We start from the raw sequence: 23,298 nt of genomic DNA, 5'->3' as shown, positions 1-23,298 counted from the left end.
GACCGGTGGAGGGAGGCGTCGATGGTGAGGGATGCTTCGATGTTGGAGGCGTTGATTTTGGAGGAAAAAAATCAACGTGTTTTTATTTGGCTTAGGTTTATAAGACATTCTATGTTTGTGTCAAGAAGACCTCATGCAGATGTTTTTAGGTCTGTGTACTTCAAAAAAACAATCTATAACGACATATGTCTGCATGTGGTCTGCGAGGTGCACACGGAAGCAATCAATGCAGATCTGCAGACAAAAAACAAACCCTTTGTTAAAAAAAAAAATGGAAATGGAAATGGAAAGTTAACAGCTACATTGACCAAATTATAGTTTCTTTTGTTGTTTTGTCAAAATGTATCGTGGTTTTCTTACATATTTTTAATGCCAACTATGATAGAAGTTAATGAGCTCAATCATGAAGAATCTTTATGAAAAAATTTAATATCAAATTATAATCGTTTTAAAGAGGCCATTTGTAATGATCGTGGGAGCCTAAAATATCCTATCGTGAGAGGGGCCGGCTTTCCATACAAAATTGGCATTCTCCATTTTATCAAACAAAACTATGTACACAATCTACAGTCTTATGGAATCTATTCCTTCACTCACTGATGCACGTTCAAACACGCAGCAACCCTAATTTCTTCTAAACATATAATTCTCCTGTTTTAATATAGTATATTTTCCCTCGGATTCATCAAAATATCCACCAGCGATCCTCATTCTTGTTCATTTGTTTTGTAATTAACGTGTCTGATCATATCTCAATTGCAATCACTGTTTCGTGAGGTGGGTTCTCGTCATTTCTGATAATGACGACTGCTTCTGCACATTGTTCTTTGGGCGTCAATGCTCAATTTCATGAAAATTCAAGAAATTTTCCTTCTAAATCGGAGTCTTCAAGTGTTAATTTTCATTCTAATGGGGAATTCTTCAAAATCAGCTTGAAACCTAGCTTGGGTTCGTCAATTTGCTCCAAGGTATGCTACTCTCATTTTCGTCATTTCTGTTATTATTTATATTCACTATTTAGGATCGACTCACTTACATCAACAATTTCAAGTCGTAGGTTATCCTTTTAGAATTGTTTGTAACTTGTTTTTGCTTATTATTCTAATCGTATTCATATGTCTATTCTTGATGCTTAATTCTCATTGGGGGTGGGTGAATGAACGTTGACTAGTGTTAAACTATTTATGAAAAGTACTTAATTGCTACTAAATTATGTTATACAGTTTAATATATGTTAGGGGGTGTTCATATGTGCTTTTCAAAGTGATTATTACTACACGAAGGATCATTATTAGATCATCAACTTATTCAAGGCATGTATAGTTAGTAATATTTTTTCCTACCCAAAAAGTTGGAATATGAACCTACTTTCAATCTCTTGTGTATGAAAAAGACAAGAATGCCCTCCGCATCTTCATTAATTCCAAGTGTCATTTCTATACACAGGGATGTGTAGGTCGTGTATGTTCTCTACCCGAAATAGGCGATTTGTTTCCGGAAAAGCCCCCAACACCTATACTTGATACAGTTGAAAGCCCCATGCACTTAAAGAACCTATCTCACAAGGTTTAGTAACTTCTTACTTTTTGTCATCTAAATGACCAACATACCCTTTAAATGACCGAAATACCCTTTATATATTCTTTTTGTGTATTTTGTCATCACTCGCTGACCAAGCTCTATGTAGGAAATGAAACAATTGGCTGATGATATTCGCTCAGAGTTGTTGTTTATAATGAATAAAACTCAAAAATCCGTGAAGGGTAGCATGTCAGTAGTGGAGTTGACTATTGCTATACATCGTGTCTTTTCTGCTCCCATGGACAAGATATTGTGGGATGTTGGAGAGCAAGTAAGGATGTTTTTTTTATGCTCATTGTATCTTTGGCAAATTCAATAAATAACAATGTACTTTCACTTTAGTTTAAAGTGATGTTGCAATTTGCCCTTTAATAGTTCTAACATGAAAGATTATGAAATTTGATGCTTTTATGATGATGAATACAATATGATTATTGTATTTGAATTCTTGAATTTTAAAGTTGGCAAAAAATAGCAACACCCATTCACTTCATTTCTAGTTTGATCACAAGACTTTGAAGATTGTTACTGAAACCTACCAATTTTAGAAACTATTATAAAAGTCATTCAACCACGTCAGCTTTTTATAGGTTTCTTTTCAAAAGTACCCAAAATAATCAATTGTAAGGTACAACGGTTTTAATAAAATTTGAAATGAAGTGAAAGTACGTTGATAATCATTGCAATTCCTTTTAGTAGTTCTAACATAAAAGATTATGAAGTTTGGTGAACTTATGAGGATGGAAACAAATGCAATATGATTATTCTATCTCAAATTCTTGATATTAAAAGTTGTCAAATTGAAATAGATAGCAATACACTTCCACCTCATTTCTAGTTTAATCACAAGACTTTAAAGATCGTTACCAAAGCCATCCAACTTTTGAAAAAGGTTATAAAAGTCATTTAGCCATGTCAGCAGCATTGTACAGGTTTCAAACAAATTAGAAATGAAGTGAAGTATGTTGTTATTCATTGAAACTTTCCCTTTAATACTTCTAACTTCTAACATTAACATAAAAACTTGATGAAGTTTGGTGCTTTTTGTATGATCATGGATACACCATGATACCCTTTATGATAGATAATGAAAGCATGTTGATGTTGTTATATTTTTGAAACATGAACAGACATATGCACATAAGATTCTCACTGGAAGAAGATCACTTATGCATACCCTTAGACAAAAAGATGGAATTTCTGGTTATACTTCACGTTCAGAGAGTGAATTCGATCCATTTGGTTCAGGACATGGATGCAACAGCATTTCTGCTGGACTCGGTATATTTTTCAACACACTTTCACTTCATTTCCAATCTACTCAATATACTTTAAAAACCATTATAAAAAGCATCCAACTTTGGTCAAATTTTACACAAAATAACCAGTTTGAAAAGTAGGATGGTGTTTTTGAACACAGGAATGGCGATTGCAAGAGATATTAAAGGGAAAAGAGACCGAGTAGTTGCAGTGATAAGTAATGAAAGCACTATGGCTGGACAGCTTTATGAGGCTATGAGTAATGCAGGTTATTTGGATTCAGATATGGTTGTAATATTAAATGATAGTCGTCAATCTTTGCATCCAAAACTTGAGGAGTCACCTAAAACACCAATTAATGCACTCTCGAGTACTTTAAGCAAGTTGCAATCTAGCAAATTGTTCAGGAAGTGGAGAGAAGTTGCTAAGGTATTATCTTCTTTAAATCAAGTATTGCTTGGGATTTTGCAATTTCATAATAGTGAATGTATTTGAATTCCGTAGGATTTGGCTGGAATTGGAATTCAATTCCATTCCATTCCAATCCTGCGTTTGGTTGAGCATGAGTACACATTTGATTTCCTCCTTTGACCAATGGATTTCAATAGTCTATCCTAAAACTCTTGGAATTCGATTCCCACCATTCCCTTGTTAAAAATACTGAAATACCCTTTTAACCCTAGAATTTCTCCATCTACTTCTTGCTCAGAGATTCCATTCCATTTCCTGCCAACCAAAAGCATGGCAGTATTCAATTCCTTCATATTCCAAGTCCTTCAGACTCCAATTCCTTTAGCAATTCACAATTCCTTCAAAAAAAGTCCGCAAACCAAATGCATCAACTCATGTTCTTTCAATAAAAATGTCATTTTAAATACTTAGACTAGACACATGGTTTAATATACACTTTTGATAGTTGGTTGAGATATCACATGCTCATAAATGATGTAAAATAGGGGATTAAGATTCATTTGGTGAATATCTGTAATTAGAGAAATGATTTTAAGCTCCAAAAAACACTTTTTACCACCCTAATTAGACATTTAGACAAATGGTTACAACACTTTCGATAGTGCAAGACTAACTTTAATATCTTTAAAGTTATGTTTTTCAACTGTACTATGAATCTAAGCTCCAAAAATATAATCTTGTAGGGTTTAACAAAGAGAATTGGTAAGGGTATGTACGAATGGGCTGCAAAAGTTGATGAGTATGCACGTGGTATGATTGGTCCACTAGGGTCAACCCTTTTTGAAGAACTTGGTTTATATTACATTGGTCCAGTTGATGGACACAATATTGAAGATCTTATATGCGTTCTTAATCAAGTGGCATCCTTGGATTCAACGGGTCCCGTTTTAGTTCATGTCATAACAAAGGAAGATAAAGTAGCACCAAATGAGAAGCCGATTGGAATATCAAATAAATACAAAGAGGGTATAAAATCTTTTGTTCTTAAAACCGTTGTTATTAAAACTAAATATTTTTTTTTTGTTTCTTATATGAAACAGATCCTTATGAGATGGACCCACAACCGAGTAATCATACCCAAACTTATAGTGACAGATTTGCAGAGGCTTTAACCATGGAAGCACAAATAGACAAAGATATCATAGTGGTTCATGCAGGAATGGGAATGGAATCCTCACTTAAATCATTTCAACAAAAATTTCCAGACAGATTATTCGATGTAGGAATGGCTGAACAACATGCTGTCACATTTTCAGCTGGCTTATCATGTGGTGGATTGAAGCCATTTTGTATAATTCCTTCCACATTTCTTCAAAGAGCATATGATCAGGTTTCCCCTCTTTCTTCCAATTCCTTTGACATATTCCATTCCTTCAAGAAACATTCTACAAACCAAACAACCCTTAATTCCTTCACATTTTAATCTCAATTCATTTTATTTATGTAGGTGGTTCATGATGTAGATAGACAGAAAATACCTGTAAGATTTGTGATTCCAAGTGCGGGTTTGGTAGGATCAGATGGGCCCACAAATTGTGGAGCTTTTGACATAACATTCATGTCATGTTTGCCAAATATGATAGTCATGGCACCTTCTGATGAGATTGAGCTTGCTAACATGGTGGCTACTGCATCTTGCATTGATGATAGACCTGTTTGCTTTCGATATCCAAGAGGTGCAATTGTGAAGTCAAATAGCTCTTTATGCCATGGAGTCCCCATTGAGGTAAAATAAAACACACACCTTAATTGTTTTTTAATTAGTTATAAAGTTATGTTGGTTGTTTAATATCAAGGACAAAATATATATATATATATCCAGATAGGTAAAGGAAGGATTCTTGTAGAGGGAAAAGACATAGCATTACTTGGGTATGGAGCCATGGTTCAGAATTGTCTTCGAGCTCACTCCCTTCTTTCAGAACTTGGAATTGAAGTGACTGTTGCTGATGCAAGATTCTGCAAGCCTCTTGATATAAAACTTGTGAGACAATTATGTCAGAATCACTCCTTCTTGATAACTGTTGAGGAAGGGTCGATTGGTGGATTTGGATCACATGTTGCACAATTCATAACTCTTGATGGAAAACTTGATGGATCAATTAAGGTAATTGTCATCAATAGTTGTGGTTTTTGGCCCCAAAATTGCAAGAGGAAACTATTGAAATTACAACTGTTAAACAAATTTAGGGACCAAAATCGTTACAATTGAAACTTAGCACCAAAATTGCAAGAGGAAACTATTGAAATTACAACTGTTAAACAAACTTTAGGGACCAAAATCGTTACAATTGAAACTTAGCACCAAAATTGCAGGAGGAAACTATTGAAATTACAACTGTTAAACAAACTTTAGGGACCAAAATCGTTACAATTGAAACTTAGCACCAAAATTGCAGGAGGAAACTATTGAAATTACAACTGTTAAACAAACTTTAGGAACCAAAATCGTTACAATTGAAACTTAGCACCAAAATTGCAAGAGGAAACTATTGAAATTACAACTGTTAAACAAACTTTAGGGACCAAAATCGTTACAATTGAAACTTAGCACCAAAAGTGAAAGAGGAAACTGTTGAAACTACAACTGTAACTGTTTAACAAACTTTAGGGACCGAAATCTTTACAATTGAAAATTAGCACCAAAATTGCAAAAGAGGAAACTATTGAAACTACTGACTTTTAAACAAACTTTAGGGACCAAAATCATTACAATTGAAAATTAGCACCAAAAGTGTAATTTTAAACAAACTCAGGGACCAAAAATATAATTTACTCTAGTAAAAGATATAGAGTAAAATTTTTTTTTGGTCCCTATTTGGCTATACCTGATTCTTGCAATTTTGGTCCCAAAAAGTTCTCTTGCAATTCTGATCCTTGTTTGAGGTTCCTAGTAATGCTTTTGGTCCATATTCCAAGTAAAATGACAGTTTTGGTCTTTTAGAGTTCTAGTATAGCTGACTTTTGTAATTTTGGTAGCAAAATAGTTATTTTATTTGGCACAGAGACAAAAAATCATTACAAAAACCTCAAAAATTACCAAATATGCAAAGAGAAAACTTGTTGAGGACCAAAACTGATAAAATCAGCTATACTTAGGTTCCAAAAATGTAATTTACTCAAAAATATAGTTACACTTTAAATATGAGTAACAAATAAAGATACTATATCTTATAATCAACAAAAAAGTAAAGTAGGTTGTTATTTTCAGTGGAGGCCAATTGTGTTACCCGACAACTACATCGAGCACGCATCACCAATGGAACAACTGGCTCTAGCCGGGCTAACCGGGCACCACATTGCTGCAACGGCTCTAAGTCTACTTGGTCGAACCCGTGAAGCTCTTCTTTTGATGTGTTAAAAGCTATATATATCACATCACAACAAGAGGGTAAAATAGTAAATTTGGGTTTCTTGATGATTTGTATCCAGGTTGTCAAGATCAGGATTTTACTTAGGATCGTTTTTCGCTTTGCAAGATCATTGATCGTAAGATCGAATTGGTGGTAAGATCCTACCAAAAGTATTTTAATAAATAAAAAATATATTTCACCCATCTGTTAATCATTCGGTTAACAATAAATTGTTTAAAAAATAAAAAAATACATATCCAATGCATCATTTTGCGATAAACAATTCAAAACTGGTATTCTACTTAGTTAGTTTATGAAAAAATGTTAGAATTTTGTTTTAAAAAAATAGTTAAGATCCTACCATGATCTTACTGAAAAACGATTCTAGTAAGATCAGGATCGATTTACTTGGTTAGGATTGTATAAGGATTGCGATTTTGATACTCATGATTTGTATATTCATTCTCTGATGTTATCTTTGTATTTTCTTCATTATTTTGTGGGGTCGGAAAGTAGCATCGGTGTTTGTAGTTGTGGCATGAGTTTTATACGATGACCCGATAACATTGGTCTCAAGGGAGTAAATATGGTCGAAAATTTGGTTCTTGATTTGTGGTATTGATATCTTGAAAATTTTGGAGTTCATTCAACTTCGAAAATTTATCTATAAAACAATAAATCAAATAAACTCAACGTGTATAATAAGAAGTAAAATGATGGATGCATATTTTTGTGCCATAATTATGTAAAAGTAGTTTTACTTATTTTAATTCCATTATAAATGTACTAAAAATAGTAGTCAATAAACACATGTAGTCTTTTGAGTAATCAATCTAAAAAAAATGGTAAAAGTTATAGTTTGTTTTAACTTTATAGGTGAACCCGTTGATCCAAATCCAAGGCTCCGTTATCATACTATCAAGGCCCAAACAAATTAACGTTTAATGAGTTATTAATCCCCTCAAGGATTTCCATCTTAAGACGAATTATACCTAACAGATAACAACTCAACAATAAGGACAAATATCAATAAATCAAACTGAATTAAAATCAAAGAAGAAACGTGACATGTTGGAATAAAAACTAAAAAGGGCAAGAATTCGGTGAATGGACCGGAGTCCAAAGAAGGAAATCCCAGCTGTGAAAGTCAACAGCAGATTCCAGCTGGTCCAGGTTTTACGCGTTGCCCTTGCACGTGAGTTGCGCCTCTAGTATATTTGTCGTCATATTTGGAAATATACAATTATTCCTGGTTTATGTTATCAAAAGGGAAAAAGATTCTATAATATTCTATAATATAATATAATGTGCTATACAATGGATATACATAACTTAATGTGTGATACCATATATAATGTCAGATAAGTGTTATGAAGCAAATCAATGTAAATATAAATTAAAAAGAGAATCAGAAAATATAAATATTTTAAAGGTACCATATACAATACATTAATATTAACTAGTTTATTACATGTGAAAACTACGGTTATAAAACTAATTAAACTTTTATATTAAAAAATGAATCAACTATTTAAAATAAATTATATATATATATATATATATATATATATATATATATATATATATATATATATATATATATATATATATATATTACTATCTTATAAAAGAAATCTAACTATTTCTAAAAATAGATTGATTATAATAATAATATTTTTTTTAAGACGTCCAAATGATGAAGCTGATAGTACAAGTAACTATTAATAAAATAATATTAAATTTTAAACAAATTTTAAATTCAAATATTTATCATCAAATCTCCTTATATTTTTCAGCAATTTGATATGGTTCCCTTAAATCCCGGATTCATTCAAATTTTGAACCCTTTTAGATATCCTTAAATTTAGCATGTTGATTCAAATATCTCTTCAATCACATATACCTATTTGTTCCCTCCTCTGTTATAAAGCTCACCATTCAGGAACAAAAAATAACTTCATCTCTCAAATAACACCATAGTTTGATTAGTTTGTCTTCGATATGTACTTTGTTTTGTAACATAACATTTTTAAAGAGGACACATATCACCGAAAGAATTTACACGCCCCGCCGCTTTGCGCGGGTACACTGCTAGTATATATATATATATATATATATATATATATATATATATATATAATCGTTGATTTAAATAAATACGTGAAGTTTTATTATCTTATAATTTGTATTAATTTATTTTATTTTTTAATCTAATATTATTAATTTAATATAATTAGAGTGAGAAATTTTGAAATTTAAAATTTAAAATAGAGAATCAATTACATGATAGACTGTTTTAACCATTTTAATATTACAATATAATTTATATAATTAATTTATGAAATCCAACTAATTGTGTGAAAATTTTAATTTTTCTCTGATTTGATATCAACATTCCTGTAATTCTATATCAATATATCTATAAAAGATTTAACCAACGGCAATCTGTATGAGTTTTTGTATTGATATTATAACATGAAGTTCGAATGTTATATATAAAAAGTGATAACAAAGACTTTACATATGTAAAAATATGGAATTGGCATTTTTAAAATATGAAAATCATGTGTCAATACTAAAGAGTGCCAAATAAATAATGTACTTAAAAAGGCAAATGCATTAAATGAAACATTATTAGAGCATGTTCTATTTAGAACCGTTTTGATCTAAGTAACACTTAAAATCATGAAAAAGCATACTTCAAATCATGATATTAACAAAAGCATCTTGTAACATAACAATTAAAATAGAAGGAAAAAATACTGAGTTTTTCGATTTATTTGTTTAATATAAAATTTTATATGAAAAATATTTACAATGAAACTAATTACGTTAATTTATTTTAAACTTAAGTAAAAATAGTTGTACGTGTTTTTGATAGGAAGTTAACTCATGGAAGTAAAGGAAAAATGTAACCATTGTCCATATAATTTACTTTATTACTTTAAGAAGATATACCATTTAAATATACAATTATTTACGACAATGTTCTATATTTAAGGGAGACAATAGTTGAAAAGGGGATTCAGAAAAGAAAGGGGGTAAACTTATTACAAGATCTTTTCAACTTAAACACCTCCATATTTTCCGGCTGGCTGCACTTCGCTAGCCGGCATATAACTTCTCCGGCGGATCTAATTCTCCGGTAATATTCCCTCCATTATGCATGAATACAATGTAGCATATCTGTCTTTCTCATACTTTGAATCTTTCTGTTTCTGCATTGATTTTTCATATATTCCTACATGTACTTTCGTAGATGCGTATATACATGATGTGATATGAGTGTGTGATTGTGACTGTGTTGACTTACAAACATTAATTTGACGAACAATCAAGGAATGTAGATCTATTTCAACTTTGATTTGTTGGAGTAAGAAAAATCATATCTCGATGCATCTCTTTCGTTCACCGCTTTCGAAAATTTCAAAATTTGACAGCGTACCTAATTTTTCGGCATAAATTATTTTTCTTGTCGTTTACTTGAGCTGATTGAGAGATTGTTTGTTTGTATAAATAATACTAATACAGTATGGGAATACTATTATGTGTATTGCATAATTACGTTTTGCGCGTTTTCAGATATATAATATATTTTTTTATCATCGATGAAAACATGATTTATGTTGTTATTCAGAGTTCATATTAAATTGCTTTTTGTCAATTTCTAATCTATTCATTTGTCACCTTCTATCAATATGAGCTGTTTGCTCAGTTCGGTTCATTCATCTGTAATATTTAATTATATTTGTTATTTATTATCATTCTCATCTAGATTTACAAAGATCTCAACTATATACTGTGTTTGGTGTTCCCCTGCTTTATTGTCCTGTTGCTAACACCCTGGAATCTAACAAGATTTCAATGGCTAAACTATTATAATTCTGAATTTTTGGGGTTATCTCAGTTGTCATCTTGCTCTATATATGTGGCTTCCTGGAAGGTGTTAAGGTAGTGATCGAATTGGACTTCTTATAGTCTTGGTAAATCGGGAAATAAATCTATACTTGTTTCTGTTTAGGTTTCATGAAAAGATTCTCAATGAAAAACTAAACAATCTCTTTGTTTTTCTCATATATCAGTAGTGCAGTTGCTTCACATACTCCATCTGCAATGGATCATCACAATCACAATACTCCCTTTAGTGGGATAAAGAAGGATCTTCAAGGAAGATTACAGTGTTACAAGCAAGATTGGGTTGGGGCACTATGTTCAGGAGCTAGGTATCTTGTTGTTCTACTTAATGCATATGAACAAGGGTTAAATGCAAGAAATATAAACTTACATTGATAGATTTTTTATTTATTATAGCATCACTTTCCTTCTTCCTATTACACCACTGTAGCAATGTCATCCAAATTCAGAAGGATTTTCATTGCTATAATTGGGTGGATTTTAAAACTTGCAATGCCATTTTATTTGTTCTACTAACAGTTTTTCTTTGCCTTTTAGATTATTGGCTCCAACAGCTTACATCTTCTTTGCTTCTGCTCTTCCTGTAATTGCATTTGGTGAGCAGCTGAATAGAGATACAGGTATAACCACATGTCCTTTATTCTAATGTTAAAAAGTAGGACTAAATGCAAGAAATAGCAGAGTACTTTCATTTATATGTGTATCATAGCATCCTACTTTTCTTCTTTCTATTGTAGCATGATACTTATTATTAAGATTTAAGGCATGATACTTTCATTTATTTGGGTTTTTTTGAAATGTTGTAATAGGAAAATATGGAAGTAGGATGCTATAATAAACTTGTAAGAAATGTGAAATGTATAAACTAACCCTGTTTTTTTTAATTGAGGGCAGATGGGACATTAAGCTCAGTTGAAACTCTGACTTCTACTGCAATTTGTGGAATTATACATGCGATTTTTGGTGGGCAGCCTCTTTTGATACTAGGAGTTGCTGAACCTACAGTAATAATGTACAATTACTTGTATGGTTTTGCAAAAGGAAGGCCTGAGTTGGGGAAAGAACTGTTTCTAGCATGGGTTGGCTGGTATGCATGTTTTGTGATTTGGTTAAATTCAAGAAATAGCAATGTACTTTCATTTAATTGTTTCTTATAGCATCCTACTTTACATTACACTTTAAAAAATTTATCCAATTAAAGCAATGTTATCCAAATACAAAGTAATTTTCAATGCTGTAATTGGGTGGATTTTTCAAAGAGAATGTTCTAATGTGAAAAAAGTAAGTGTAATGCTATAATTGGGTAGATTTTTCAAGTACAATGTCTTAATATGAAAAATAAAATTGAGATTACAATGTTGTAATAGATAGAAACAAGAGTATGATGTTATGCTTATATTATTTTGAAGTTTTATAATCATTGATTTCTTTCTTTCTTCCATCAAATCCTTACTTTTTTGAATTAGGGTTTGTTTCTGGACTTCAATCATGCTGTGTGTTCTTGCTATACTAAATGCTTGCACACTCATCACAAGATTTACAAGGGTTGCTGGAGAGCTTTTTGGCATGCTGATATCTGTTCTTTTTATGCAAGAAGCTATTCGGGTATTCACATTCATTCTACTTTTTTTTTTTTTTTTTTTTTTTTAATCAGGATGGGAAGGACATTTTCGTCCTTTTCACATTACGAGTCTTTATCCCACCTTGTGACAAAACATTCAATTTTAATGCATACAAAATGCTTTCCAATTTCTTTTTTCTTTTAGGGAGTAATCAGTGAATTTAGCATTCCAAAAGGCGAAAACCCTAAACTAGAAGAGTATCAGTTTCAATGGCTTTACACAAATGGTCTGCTAGCTGTCATTTTCTCATTTGGTATCCTCATTACTTCCATGAAAAGTAGAGGTGCTAGATCTTGGCGTTATGGTACAGGTAAATGATAAAAAAATTAACAAGTATCTAAAATAATTTTTATTTTTATTTTTTTTGTATCTGATTATAAAACTGTTACAGGGTGGATACGAAGTTTTGTAGCAGATTATGGGGTCCCACTCATGGTTGTGGTGTGGACTGTAATATCTTATGCTAAGCCTGCAGGACTTCCTCATGAAGTTCCAAGGAGACTCTTTTGTCCTCTTCCTTGGGAGGCTGCATCATTATCCCATTGGACTGTTATCAAGGTATAAAAAATCATGAAAATATAGACATGTTTTCCATGTTTCTTTTATTTTACTCAAAAAAATTGGTTGTTTTATTTTATTACAGGATATGGTGAAAGTTCCAGCTGTTCATGTTTTTACTGCTATAGTTCCAGCTATGATGATATCAGCATTGTACTTTTTTGATCATAGTGTAGCTGCACAAATGGCTCAACAAAAGGAATTTAATCTTCAAAATCCCTCTGCTTATCATTATGATGTCTTCTTACTTGGAATCATGGTATTTTTTTATTATAAGGTTTTGCTAATTTCAGTTTTATAAATTTATACTAATTTTATATTTTACTTTAGACTTTGATGTGTGGTTTGATTGGTGTACCTCCTTCAAATGGCGTTCTCCCACAATCACCCATGCACACAAGGAGTCTTTCGGTTCTCAAGAGACAGGTTAGACATACAAAAAAATTATTTTTTTATATGTTTATTTTTTTTATAACTAAATGTTCATATAACTGAATGAAATTTGGTTACTATTCTTATATGTTGTGATAGATGATGCGAAAGAAGATGGTTAAATGTGCCAAGGAAGGCATAAAGCTGGAAGCAAGTAACTCAAAAATCTATGAGAGGATGCATGCTGTTTTTGTTGAAATGGAACCTCATCCAAATGTACGTTTTCTTTTTCGTATTTCCTTTTTTTTTTAATTAAAAGAAAAAATTAAATTGACTTGTTTGGTATTTGTTTCAGAGTGTTGTAGACAAGGAGTTGGAGAATTTAAAGGAAGCTGTTATGAAGCGTGATGATGGAGGAGAGTCAAAGGGAAAGTTTGACCCCGAAAAACACATAGAGGCTTACTTACCTGTTAGAGTCAATGAACAACGAGTCACAAATTTACTTCAATCTACACTTGTGGGATTTGCAGTTTTTGCTATTCCTGCTATCAGAATGATTCCCACTTCAGTTCTTTGGGGTTACTTCGCCTACATGTCAATCGATAGTCTTCCTGGAAATCAATTTTGGGAACGATTGTTGCTCTTTTTCATCCCTACTGGTCGACGTTTCAAGTAAGCCCCCTTTTGATTTGACATGAAGTAAATTCCCAATTTACCCTTCTGACGTTATTGTGGTTTTTATTTGAACAGAGTGTTGGAGTCGCTTCATGCGTCATATGTGGAATCGGTTCCATTCAAATACATAACAATGTTTACAATCTTCCAACTTGTTTATTTCTTAATTTGTTATGGAATCACATGGATTCCAACTGGTGGGATTTTATTTCCATTACCATTTTTCTTGCTAATTCCAATCCGTGAGCATTTTCTTCCCAAATTGTTCCCACCTGAGCATCTTCAAGAACTCGATGCATCTGAGTATGAAGAATTCATCGGAAGGCCAGTTCAAAGCATGAGTCTTTCTCGGGTATGTCACTTCATTTTTTTGTTTCAATTAAACATTTATAAGTGTGTATTTATATTTAAATATCTACATCGGAACAGAAGGAAGGATCTAATGAAGAAATCATGGAGAACGATTTTGAAATCGATTCAGCTGAAATACTCGATGAAATGACAACGCGAAGAGGGGAATTGAAACTAAGATCCAGCTTCAATGATCGCCAATTTCATGGCACTCCTGATGAAATTAAAACCCGAAAAAGTGAATTGAAATTAAGATCAAGCTTCAACGATCGGTTTCGTGTAGGTGCTGATGAAATGATGACACATAGAGGCGAGTTGAAGCTAAGATCCAGCTTCAATGATCGCCTTTTGCATGTTAGTAACCTTCCTTTCTCCTATCAAAACATACACAATATATATATAGCCCTAAGAGTAGACTAATCCAAGTGTAATGTCGTTTCAGGGCCACTCGCAAAATAACAGTTCACCAAGGTAGATTACGGAGGAAAGTTGCAGATGGTAATTGACTCCAAATGTATAAATGACTACTCACAATTCTTTGCCTATTTTTTACATTGTACTTTGAAAATTTTGGTTCAACCGATTTTATGTTAATATCACGTTTATGCTAAGAGATCGACTATGGGAACCCTTCTAACGATTATAATATGATAAATTTTGGTCCCACCACTGGTCCACTGTGTGTGTGTGTGTGTCGGCAAACATACGGATGTGATTATATCCTACTGTGGATACATGTGTGTTTAAATACGACCTAGTAATGTATTAGAGAGTTGGAATGGTATAATGTCTATTTAAATTCAAAAGTTTCGATTTTGCCCCCATTGAAAACTTATGCTTCGTTACATTTGCTTAACTGTTCAATTATTTCCGGAGAAAACCCTTTGTTCGAAGAAGATATGATTTAAAAAACTATGGGTTTCTTTGGGGGATGAGATAAAATAAGATGGATGACTTTGGAGGATACTCTTCATAACTATGATTAGAATGACAGGACAAATGAAAAGACACAAATACCCTTATGAACCGCCAGGGGCGGATGCAGGAATAAGTAGTAGTTGCACAAAAAAAATTCCGATCAAATATAACAAAAAAAGTTACGAGTGCATTAAACAAAACAAATTTCTGTATACAAACTTCGTAAAGGGCAAACTGTTCTTTTCATGGGCATGTTCCTGGTCTCGTGGAGCTTGTTTCCGTTTTGGTCGTGGTCGTACAAAGTTTTGAAGGCTTATTACCAAAATTTCATTCCGAATTAATGCATTTTTATAAGTTCAATTGTTTAAAGCAATATATATCACACAAATGCCAACTAATAAATGCATTTGTATAAGTTCGATACATTTTGCTTGACAAAACAAACGAATCAATTCAAAATGTAGAATGAGACATGAATTGAATTAACCTGAATTTTAATAATTATGAAGAGAAGTAGTTGTTTAGTTTGAAACATATGTAATGCATCTATACACATATGTGTGTAATGTGTATGAACCTTACATATAAAACATATTAAATTTACGTAGTTTCAATCTATGAATATATCGACAAATTAACGTTTTTTAAACATAAAACTATTCTCACAAAATTTATTGTATTATTGTTTTATCGTTCTTTTTTTTTTTTTTTTTTTTTTTGTGATGTAAAAGTTATTACGTTGAAAAGAAATTAAATAGAAAGTTATAAAAGGTCATGGGTCACAAAGAATTTGTATGTAGCTCTAACATATCCAATTGTGTGTAAAAATATATATTAAATACGAAGAAGGTTGAAATGATTTTGAGTTCGTGGGAGCATATGTTTGCTAATGAAAAAAAATGATTTTTTACTAAATGATTGCCCAGTTGATGAAAAAGCAAACGATTAAGATATGAATTTTAAACGACGAGTAAAGTGATTTAATTTATTTTTACTGAAAATGGCTTACGTTTTAACAAGCTATATTGAAGCTCTTTTTGTTGGCTAGATATTTTTGGGGACTAATAAAAAATTGTACATAAAAGTAGAAGTAAATAAAAAAAAATTGTCGTGGGCAAAGAAAAGTGAATGTAAAAAAAAAAAAAAAAAAAAAAAAAAAAAAAAACTTGTTTTGGGTAGGATTCGAACTAGAAAAGTGAATGTAAGAATAAATAATAAAAAAAACTTGTTTTGGGTAGGATTCGAGAGTGAACGTAAGAATAAATAAAAAAAATTGTTTTGGGTAGGATTCGAACTATAGCCATTTCCAAGGACAATTTTAATCAGCACCTTTGACCAACTCAACCAACCTAACTTTTGATAATAAGAATGAATAGAAATGATAATAAACTCGTTTCGTTATATGTGCATAATAATAAAAAAAACTTTTTATTTTTATTTTTATATTAATACGAAAAAATCTAGTAGTTGCCGGTGCAACCCCGTGCACCATTATAGATCCGCCCCTGTGAACCGCAATCAAGCACATGGACGAAACAAGCAATCTTTAGAAACCACATGGACCAAACTCGTTACAGTTTTGATATTTGTCCTCATGACAAAAGTTTTTACAAACCACAGGACCAATCGCAAAACTTTATCTAAATAAAATAAACATTTTTCAAAATCACATATAAAACATTATAATTTTTAACAACACTTCTAACAACATATCCATTTAACTACTTTATTTGTACAGACTTAAATGAAAAAAAAAAAAAAAAAAAAGCCCTAAGTTTGTCTACACTCTACCTTTCCCACGATCTTATGGAATTTGGGGTATAATTGTTGCATCTTAAAACCATGATAAGTAATCACCGAACACGTTGTGGAAAAGTATATCAAATGTTTCTTGAAAGAAAAAAAAATTAAAAAGATTATCATATTTTTAAAGGATTTACATTGTGGGGCATACTTTGGATATAAGTAGTAAGTGGGACATACTCACCCAAAGTCCTTTCTCTAATGACATTTACAAATGATCACTAATATTATACACTAACTTTCTTCATCAAGAATCTTCATCTATACCTTTAACAAATCCATACCTTTATCTAACATGTTCATCCCTTTGATCTTGTTCATACGTCTCCCATATGATCTTTCATAGTTTTTACACAAAAACTACAAAAAAAACTAAGAGAATATAGCATTCAACTCTTACCATAGGTCAGACATACACACAAGGAAGGAAGGAAGGCTGCATACTTGTACACGTTCCTAACTAGTTACAACTTAGAAACTTGATACATAGCTATCAAGTTTTAAGGACAAGATGATCACCATCTCTAATGAGCTGTATATCTTCAATTTGAACTCCATCTTTATTTAGAACTTTTGTAGGGGTAATGGAAAATTTTTGGGCACCGATATTAAGTATGTCTTGAAGAGATCCGGGAAGGCGTATAAGTTTCCCTACTTGTTCATTTGCCTCCGGACAACTAATTGTCACTCTCGCAATTTTATCGCCTCCGGGAGGTAGTGGTGCCGGTATAAAACTTATATCACCTACAAATGTAAATAATAAGAAAATATATTGTGTTGTTACTTTTATACAATAAAATTTATAGTTTAACTAAAATCATCGAAAAGATAGTCAATAAAATTACACAAATATAAATGGCTTATCGAATAAATACCTGCACTTTGTTTCCGACTAGCAGACGACACAATCCCAAAAAGCGAATTACTAAAATCATCGGGCCGTTTCCTACTCTCTTGCACGCCCGCAGACGAAAGCCTCGGCAACTCCGTAGGCAAATGCAGCATCCGCGGCTCACTTTGGTATTTCTTAAGATACGACGCACCATCAAGTTTGGTTTTTCTCCTCCGTGGCTTCTCCTTAGGCGAGGGTCTTTTCCTAAACATATCCAAAATATCTTCATGTGCTTGATGATGTGCCAAGTCACGCGGGGTCCACCCGTGGACATCCGGCATGTCGATGTTGCATCCGTGATTGATTAAAAACTCGACTACAGACGTTTTCTCTTCGGATATGGCCTTGTGGAGCGCGGTGGTCCCCATACTGTTTCTCACCGTGATGTCACCGCCGTGTTTGATTATGTCTTGTAGCATTTCGATGCTGTTTTGTTCCACGGCAAATGAAGCGAATTCGCCTACGTCACCGTTGCTTAGGTTTGCACCGTTGTCTACGAGTAGTTTTATCACGGATTCGTTTCGCCCTACTATCGCACTCCATAGAGGAACGTTTCCATCGGTATCTGCAAGAATATACTATTAATAGCAACCTACTTTCATTTCTTTTGATTATTTTATTCTACTTTTGATATGTGTGAAGGCTTAAAAGTTAAAAGTTAGCTCGATTAAGGGTGTGTTCTTAGCATTATAATGGGAAAAATTGAACCGTTCTCTTTTTGGTTTTTTTTTTTTTTTTTTTTTTTTACTCATTTAACCCCTTGATAATAAATACAACCCAATTTGACCCATTTTTACATAAATGGATTAGATTTCAACAAAAAATGCAATTTCACAATTTGAATACCTCTTCTATTTGGATCTGCTCCATAATCCAAGAGTAAAAGCACACATTCCAAACTTCCACTAGCGGCTGCAAGATTCTATAAAAACAATAATAACCGAAAAAAAAAAGAATATTTTATTTAGCATTAATTAATACTTACCAAGGGTAGAAAAGGAATAAATTATCAAAATGTGGTTAGCTTACAAGAACTGTGCGTCCAGCATGGTCGACCTCATTTGCATCAAGGCCACCTCGTCTAAGCAATTTATGTAACAAAACATCATCACCTCTTGAAACTGCAAAACATAAACTTAAAGGCACATCCATTCTTCCTTGAGACAACATATTTTCTATATCTGCCAATACTGCTTCCATTATTGGGTCTGATTTTTCTTTCAAATGCTGCATCATTTCCATATCCCCAAAAAAAAAAATTTTAAAAACGTTTGATGAAGCAAAATATGTTATAAAAGGAATGAAATTGAAGCGAAAACATCATATAAACTCAAGAACCAAAAAAGTAACTTACTACTCTTTTTTCTTTATTATTTAAAAAAGATACCTGAAGAAGATTGTTAATAATTATTGTCCCATCTGCAACATTTGACTGGATAATGTTGCGAAATTGAGTGCGATTCAATCTTAACAGCTGGCTCAATCGTTTTGTTCTAACTGTAAATACTTGTGGCCTATAACAAAGCACACCTATTTCACCACACACCTCCCCAGCTTTTAACTCTCTAACAACCTACAAACAGTAATTTTATTTTTCATTTTACAAATTTTTTTTAAAAAAAAAAACATAGTTTAAAAGGGTATAATTTTCATTTTGTAAAGCACCTGTTCAACTCCAAATCTCCGAGAGATTATCTCCTGCGTCAAAAGTCCAATTCAAAAGCTATTTAATTTAAAAAACAATATCGGAATATAGGGTTGAATTTTCAAAGTATAATGCTATAACATATGGAGAAGAGCTTGATATTAATATTACCACAGCACCAGATACCAAAATGTAGAAATCTGTTGGAGCTTCGTTTTGCAAGATCACATCTTCTTTGGGTGGAAAATACTCGGCTCTCATCTCTGACACCTAAAAGGTTAAAAAAAGAAACAAGTTATATAGTTATTCAAGTGGTAAATTTAACATAAACAACAAGAGAAAACTCCATAATACTATAAAATATCCCTTACCAGTTGAAACAGCGTGTCATTTGACACCCCATTAAACAAGTACACTTGATCAACAAGCCCATAAAATAAAAAATTTGAAATACTCGATTGAATAGCTTTTGGAAGCAAATCGATAATTTCTTGTTGTTGCAACCATTCTGAGTCAGCTCGATATTTCAAACATAAATGAGCAAGCATCTGATCTTGCAAACGTGGAGGCAAATGGTTCCTTTGTGCAAAGCCTGATGCAGCTTGAATCGTCTCTCTCTACATATACACAAAAAAAAAAAAAATTATTTTCCCACAAAGAAAATTCAACAAGTGATACAAAAAAAGATACTTATATAAGGGAAAATCACTTACAAACCTCCTTGTTCGACCAGTCCTTTCAACAATTAAAGTTGTCATGTTTCCAAGGAGATACGCACTCAACCCCATATTGAACAACATAAAGCAAGTGGAAAACAACATTTCCTTCCAATTCACAGCATGAATATCACCATAACCAGTAGTAGTTAATGTAGTTGTACTCCAATAAATTGCTCTTACATAAAGCCTTGGTATGCTTTCTCTAGCAGCACTCGCATCAAGAGCCAACCATGTAGCAGATTGATCCTCATAACGGTGTGCAATAAGATACAAGCAACATGCTGATAAGTGAACTGAAAACAGTGTAACCTACAATGACATAATCAACATCTTCATTCAAAACAATTTTGTTCAATGCATTGTGTGTATAAAGAATAGGAATCAGAAATATACTCACACAAACAAGCCTTGCAACTCGAACCCAGAAATAGTTGAAATTTCGATCTTTCTCCAACCTGATTTAGTATTGAATGTAAGTTTATATTGTGGATTTAGAGTTTTAGTGATTTGGTTCAAAGGTTTTTATAAGTTTACCTTCCGAATAGATCACCAACTCTTCGGAGACGCCAAAGTCTAAGCATATTGAAATAGCCATAAGGATGGAGGGAACTAGGAAACATTTTCCTACCAATTTCAGAAGGAATGGAGGAAATGACATCAAACACGAACCATGTTGTTAAATATCTCCAAGCAATACGATTACGATCATCAATAAGAAGGTAGCTAATTTTATCCAGGTAGGCGACAAAGAAGGTTAAACCGATGTCAAAGGCAAAGAAAGCATTGACTACATTATCAGCGATAGAGAGAACACGTGCGGGTGAATCCAGAAATCCAAACTCAAATGGAGAAACCCAGGCTGTGTAAAACACAAGCACGACTAGAAATACCTGCCAAAGTCTGCATAGAATCAAACCTAATCAGCTCCATTGTACATGGAATGCTTAAGAAATCGTAAATTAGGAACCGAATTGATAATCAAACAGCGATTAGAATACCTGTAACGATGATGTAAAGGGTTGATGGTGAAGGGGCGAAGCTTGACGCTCCGAGTAGATTGAGAACCGAGAGAGGGGAGAATACCGCTACGGATGCTGTGGACGGAGGAGAGATGTTCGTCTCTCGAAATGGAATCGAATTCGCTGGAATCATCCCCCATTCCACCGACACCGCCACCGCCACCTACGCCGAACCTTACTCCACCTACCCATGCTCCTTTCAAGAGCGTCATCTTTCTTCTTCTTCCTCGCAAAATTCAAAACCCTAATTTCGTGAATTTTTTGATTTTTGTTCAGGTCGCCATACATATCCGAGTCTCCGGTGATCATCCACCTGTCCCGCATACCTTTTCTTCCTCCCCCTCCCCCTCCGTAGCCGTTGAAATCCAAGAATGTTTTGAAATTTTAATGCAGATCCTTTTGTTCTCTGTAATTTCCATTTTAGACCCTCAACTCTTAATCATTGAATTCTGGTGAATATTTTTATTGCTAAAAGATAATAACGTATTTGTTTGATAAGTTAAGAATATAAGACTAACGAACATCTTAACTATCGATATGGCTTTTTCATATGAAATACAAATCATTTGGATTTTTTATTTAACTGTTTATTTTTGTGGCAATTCATTAAAAACCATTGTTATCCTCATATAGATCATATTCATGTTTGTCTCGAAGATCTACTTACATTAGCTTTGATAAATATTATAATGGTTCATCTTTGTTTCTCGAAATTCAAACTCTACAAAGATTCTAATTACAAGATGTTTGTTTTAGTTCATAAATGAACTTCATAAGCTTAACATCCTTCACAACATATCTTGGTTTAAATATGTGTTATTTCATATCTATGTTTATCTATTCTTGAAGATCTACTTACACTTAATGTTTTTAAGACCAAGTGTTGTTTTTAAGGCCAAGTGTTTGATCAACCACGTTTCAAACATACACGGAATGAATCCTGCTCTCCATGACATCCTTCCATCTTGCAACCTTTAGGGTCTGTCATAGCTTTCGATGGTTGTTATACTCTGATTGTTATCTACCAGTGACTAATTTACCTCAGTAATATAATATACCTCAGTAATATAATATATAGATAACGAGGTGTATGACGACCTCTATCAAATCTATAAGGAAGTGTGGAGGTATGTCAGTTTCCTCAGTAGGTCTTTCAACCTTCAATTAAATGTTAGGGCCAACTTTAAGTTCTTCGTTGGTTGAATCTTAAGGCTTTTCGAGATCACTATGGCTCCTACTAGCCCTTTTGGCTATCAACTCCCTGTCTCGAAAGACTGGCCTTTGAGCAACAAACACTTTGTTCTTATAGGGTTCGTTAAACAACTATCTAAAAGGCTTGTTGGAATATTCAACGAGATAACACATCTTTGTTCTAGGTTCTAGCTAGATTGTCGAGCGCTTCACGATGAGCATTAAGCCTCAGGGGAATGTGATTGCTACAAACCCAACAACGTTCGATAGTGCCAAGCGCCTTGCGCAAAAGCTATACGACCATGGAGAACGAAAGGGCGTGAAGACTTCCGTCACTGAACCAAAGAAGGGGGATAATATCAAGGAAAATTGGGGAAACAAGAGGAAGGGGCAACTAGGGGTGTTCGTTTGGATGAATCTGTTTGATCCAATCCAATCAAGTGAATCCAAATTGATTTCGGTTTTCAAAACATTAATCCGAATAGTCTAAACTAAATTCAAATTCGATCCGATCCAATCCAGTTACAATTCGGTTGGATTGGTTTTTATAATTTGGTTTTTAAAAATTAAAACATTTTAAAACGACATATAATTAGAATATTACCGAATTTTACACATGAAGCTAAAACAAATTATTTAGTTGCGATTTGAAATTTATAAACAACTATTAAGAAGGTATATTATATTTTAATATTTTATAGATAAAAAAGCTTTTAAGAGAAAATGCATATTGTATTTTTTATTAGGTGAAATTTTTTGAACCTATTTCAAAAAGTAAAATTAATATATATATATATATATATATATATATATATATATATATATATATATATATATATATATATATATATATAATAAATTGTTATTCGGTTTTTTTGGACTATTCGGTTCTTACTTTATAAACCATAACCAATCCAAAATCCAAAATAATAATTTGGTTTTGTTAAAAACCA

The 23,298-nt window shown here is 32.7% G+C and overlaps 3 protein-coding genes across 8 annotated transcripts; 2 read left to right on the top strand and 1 right to left on the bottom strand.

The window, feature by feature from the left end:
- Positions 1–516: 516 nt before the first annotated feature.
- On the top strand, positions 517–7,271 carry DXPS3 (1-deoxy-D-xylulose 5-phosphate synthase 3). 3 transcript variants are annotated; one of them, XM_078957574.1, is made up of 10 exons: positions 517–968; positions 1,447–1,566; positions 1,688–1,852; positions 2,712–2,862; positions 3,002–3,270; positions 3,996–4,278; positions 4,353–4,642; positions 4,760–5,038; positions 5,135–5,419; positions 6,524–7,271. In XM_078957574.1, the coding sequence occupies exons 1-10, from the start codon at positions 801–803 to the stop codon at positions 6,671–6,673; spliced, it is 2,160 nt and encodes a 719-aa protein (XP_078813700.1). In that variant the 5' UTR covers positions 517–800; the 3' UTR covers positions 6,674–7,271. The 3 variants fall into 3 exon arrangements, with proteins under 3 accessions (XP_078813700.1, XP_078813701.1, XP_078813702.1); XM_078957575.1 differs by lacking the exon at positions 1,447–1,566; XM_078957576.1 differs by lacking the exon at positions 517–968 and having other exon boundaries at positions 1,445–1,566; positions 1,722–1,852.
- Positions 7,272–9,672: 2,401 nt separating this feature from the next.
- Positions 9,673–14,824, top strand: LOC145048628 (putative boron transporter 6). 4 transcript variants are annotated; one of them, XM_078997173.1, is made up of 15 exons: positions 9,683–9,810; positions 10,573–10,616; positions 10,748–10,888; positions 11,118–11,200; positions 11,475–11,667; positions 12,047–12,185; positions 12,347–12,512; positions 12,594–12,760; positions 12,846–13,019; positions 13,091–13,186; positions 13,292–13,408; positions 13,488–13,804; positions 13,883–14,159; positions 14,237–14,512; positions 14,601–14,824. In XM_078997173.1, the coding sequence occupies exons 3-15, from the start codon at positions 10,779–10,781 to the stop codon at positions 14,631–14,633; spliced, it is 2,148 nt and encodes a 715-aa protein (XP_078853299.1). In that variant the 5' UTR covers positions 9,683–9,810; positions 10,573–10,616; positions 10,748–10,778; the 3' UTR covers positions 14,634–14,824. The 4 variants fall into 4 exon arrangements, with proteins under 4 accessions (XP_078853297.1, XP_078853299.1, XP_078853300.1 ...); XM_078997174.1 differs by having other exon boundaries at positions 10,573–10,648; XM_078997171.1 differs by lacking the exon at positions 10,573–10,616 and having other exon boundaries at positions 9,673–9,810.
- A 2,203-nt stretch (positions 14,825–17,027) lies between these two features.
- LOC145048956 (potassium channel AKT1-like) lies at positions 17,028–21,450 on the bottom strand. Its single transcript, XM_078997612.1, has 12 exons — positions 21,134–21,450; positions 20,670–21,035; positions 20,533–20,590; positions 20,130–20,444; positions 19,788–20,033; positions 19,588–19,686; positions 19,437–19,469; positions 19,159–19,344; positions 18,801–18,998; positions 18,618–18,693; positions 17,755–18,336; positions 17,028–17,623 (listed from the first exon to the last, which is right to left on the bottom strand). Exons 1-12 carry the CDS (start codon positions 21,364–21,366, stop codon positions 17,373–17,375), a joined length of 2,643 nt encoding a protein of 880 aa, XP_078853738.1. The 5' UTR covers positions 21,367–21,450; the 3' UTR covers positions 17,028–17,372.
- Between the last annotated feature and the right edge of the window lie 1,848 nt (positions 21,451–23,298).

This window comes from Lactuca saligna, chromosome 5 (genome assembly GCF_052625555.1).
Source record: "Lactuca saligna cultivar CGN05327 chromosome 5, ASM5262555v1, whole genome shotgun sequence".
NCBI classification, from domain to species: Eukaryota; Viridiplantae; Streptophyta; class Magnoliopsida; order Asterales; family Asteraceae; genus Lactuca; species Lactuca saligna.
This window is presented reverse-complemented; position numbering and strand designations above follow the sequence as displayed.

Excerpts from the sequence above, each read along its gene's own strand:
- DXPS3 (XM_078957574.1), top strand. The coding sequence starts at position 801 with ATGACGACTGCTTCTGCACATTGTTCTTTGGGCGTCAATGCTCAATTT. Across the intron at positions 969-1,446 it reads GTTCGTCAATTTGCTCCAAG|GGATGTGTAGGTCGTGTATG; the intron begins GTATGCTACTCT and ends TTCTATACACAG. Across the intron at positions 5,420-6,523 it reads AACTTGATGGATCAATTAAG|TGGAGGCCAATTGTGTTACC; the intron begins GTAATTGTCATC and ends TGTTATTTTCAG.
- LOC145048628 (XM_078997171.1), top strand. The coding sequence starts at position 10,779 with ATGGATCATCACAATCACAATACTCCCTTTAGTGGGATAAAGAAGGAT. Across the intron at positions 11,201-11,474 it reads GCAGCTGAATAGAGATACAG|ATGGGACATTAAGCTCAGTT; the intron begins GTATAACCACAT and ends AATTGAGGGCAG. Across the intron at positions 13,020-13,090 it reads TCTTCTTACTTGGAATCATG|ACTTTGATGTGTGGTTTGAT; the intron begins GTATTTTTTTAT and ends ATTTTACTTTAG.
- LOC145048956 (XM_078997612.1), bottom strand. The coding sequence starts at position 21,366 with ATGACGCTCTTGAAAGGAGCATGGGTAGGTGGAGTAAGGTTCGGCGTA. Across the intron at positions 19,345-19,436 it reads GGAGATTTGGAGTTGAACAG|GTTGTTAGAGAGTTAAAAGC; the intron begins GTGCTTTACAAA and ends TACTGTTTGTAG. Across the intron at positions 18,999-19,158 it reads TTATTAACAATCTTCTTCAG|CATTTGAAAGAAAAATCAGA; the intron begins GTATCTTTTTTA and ends GAAATGATGCAG.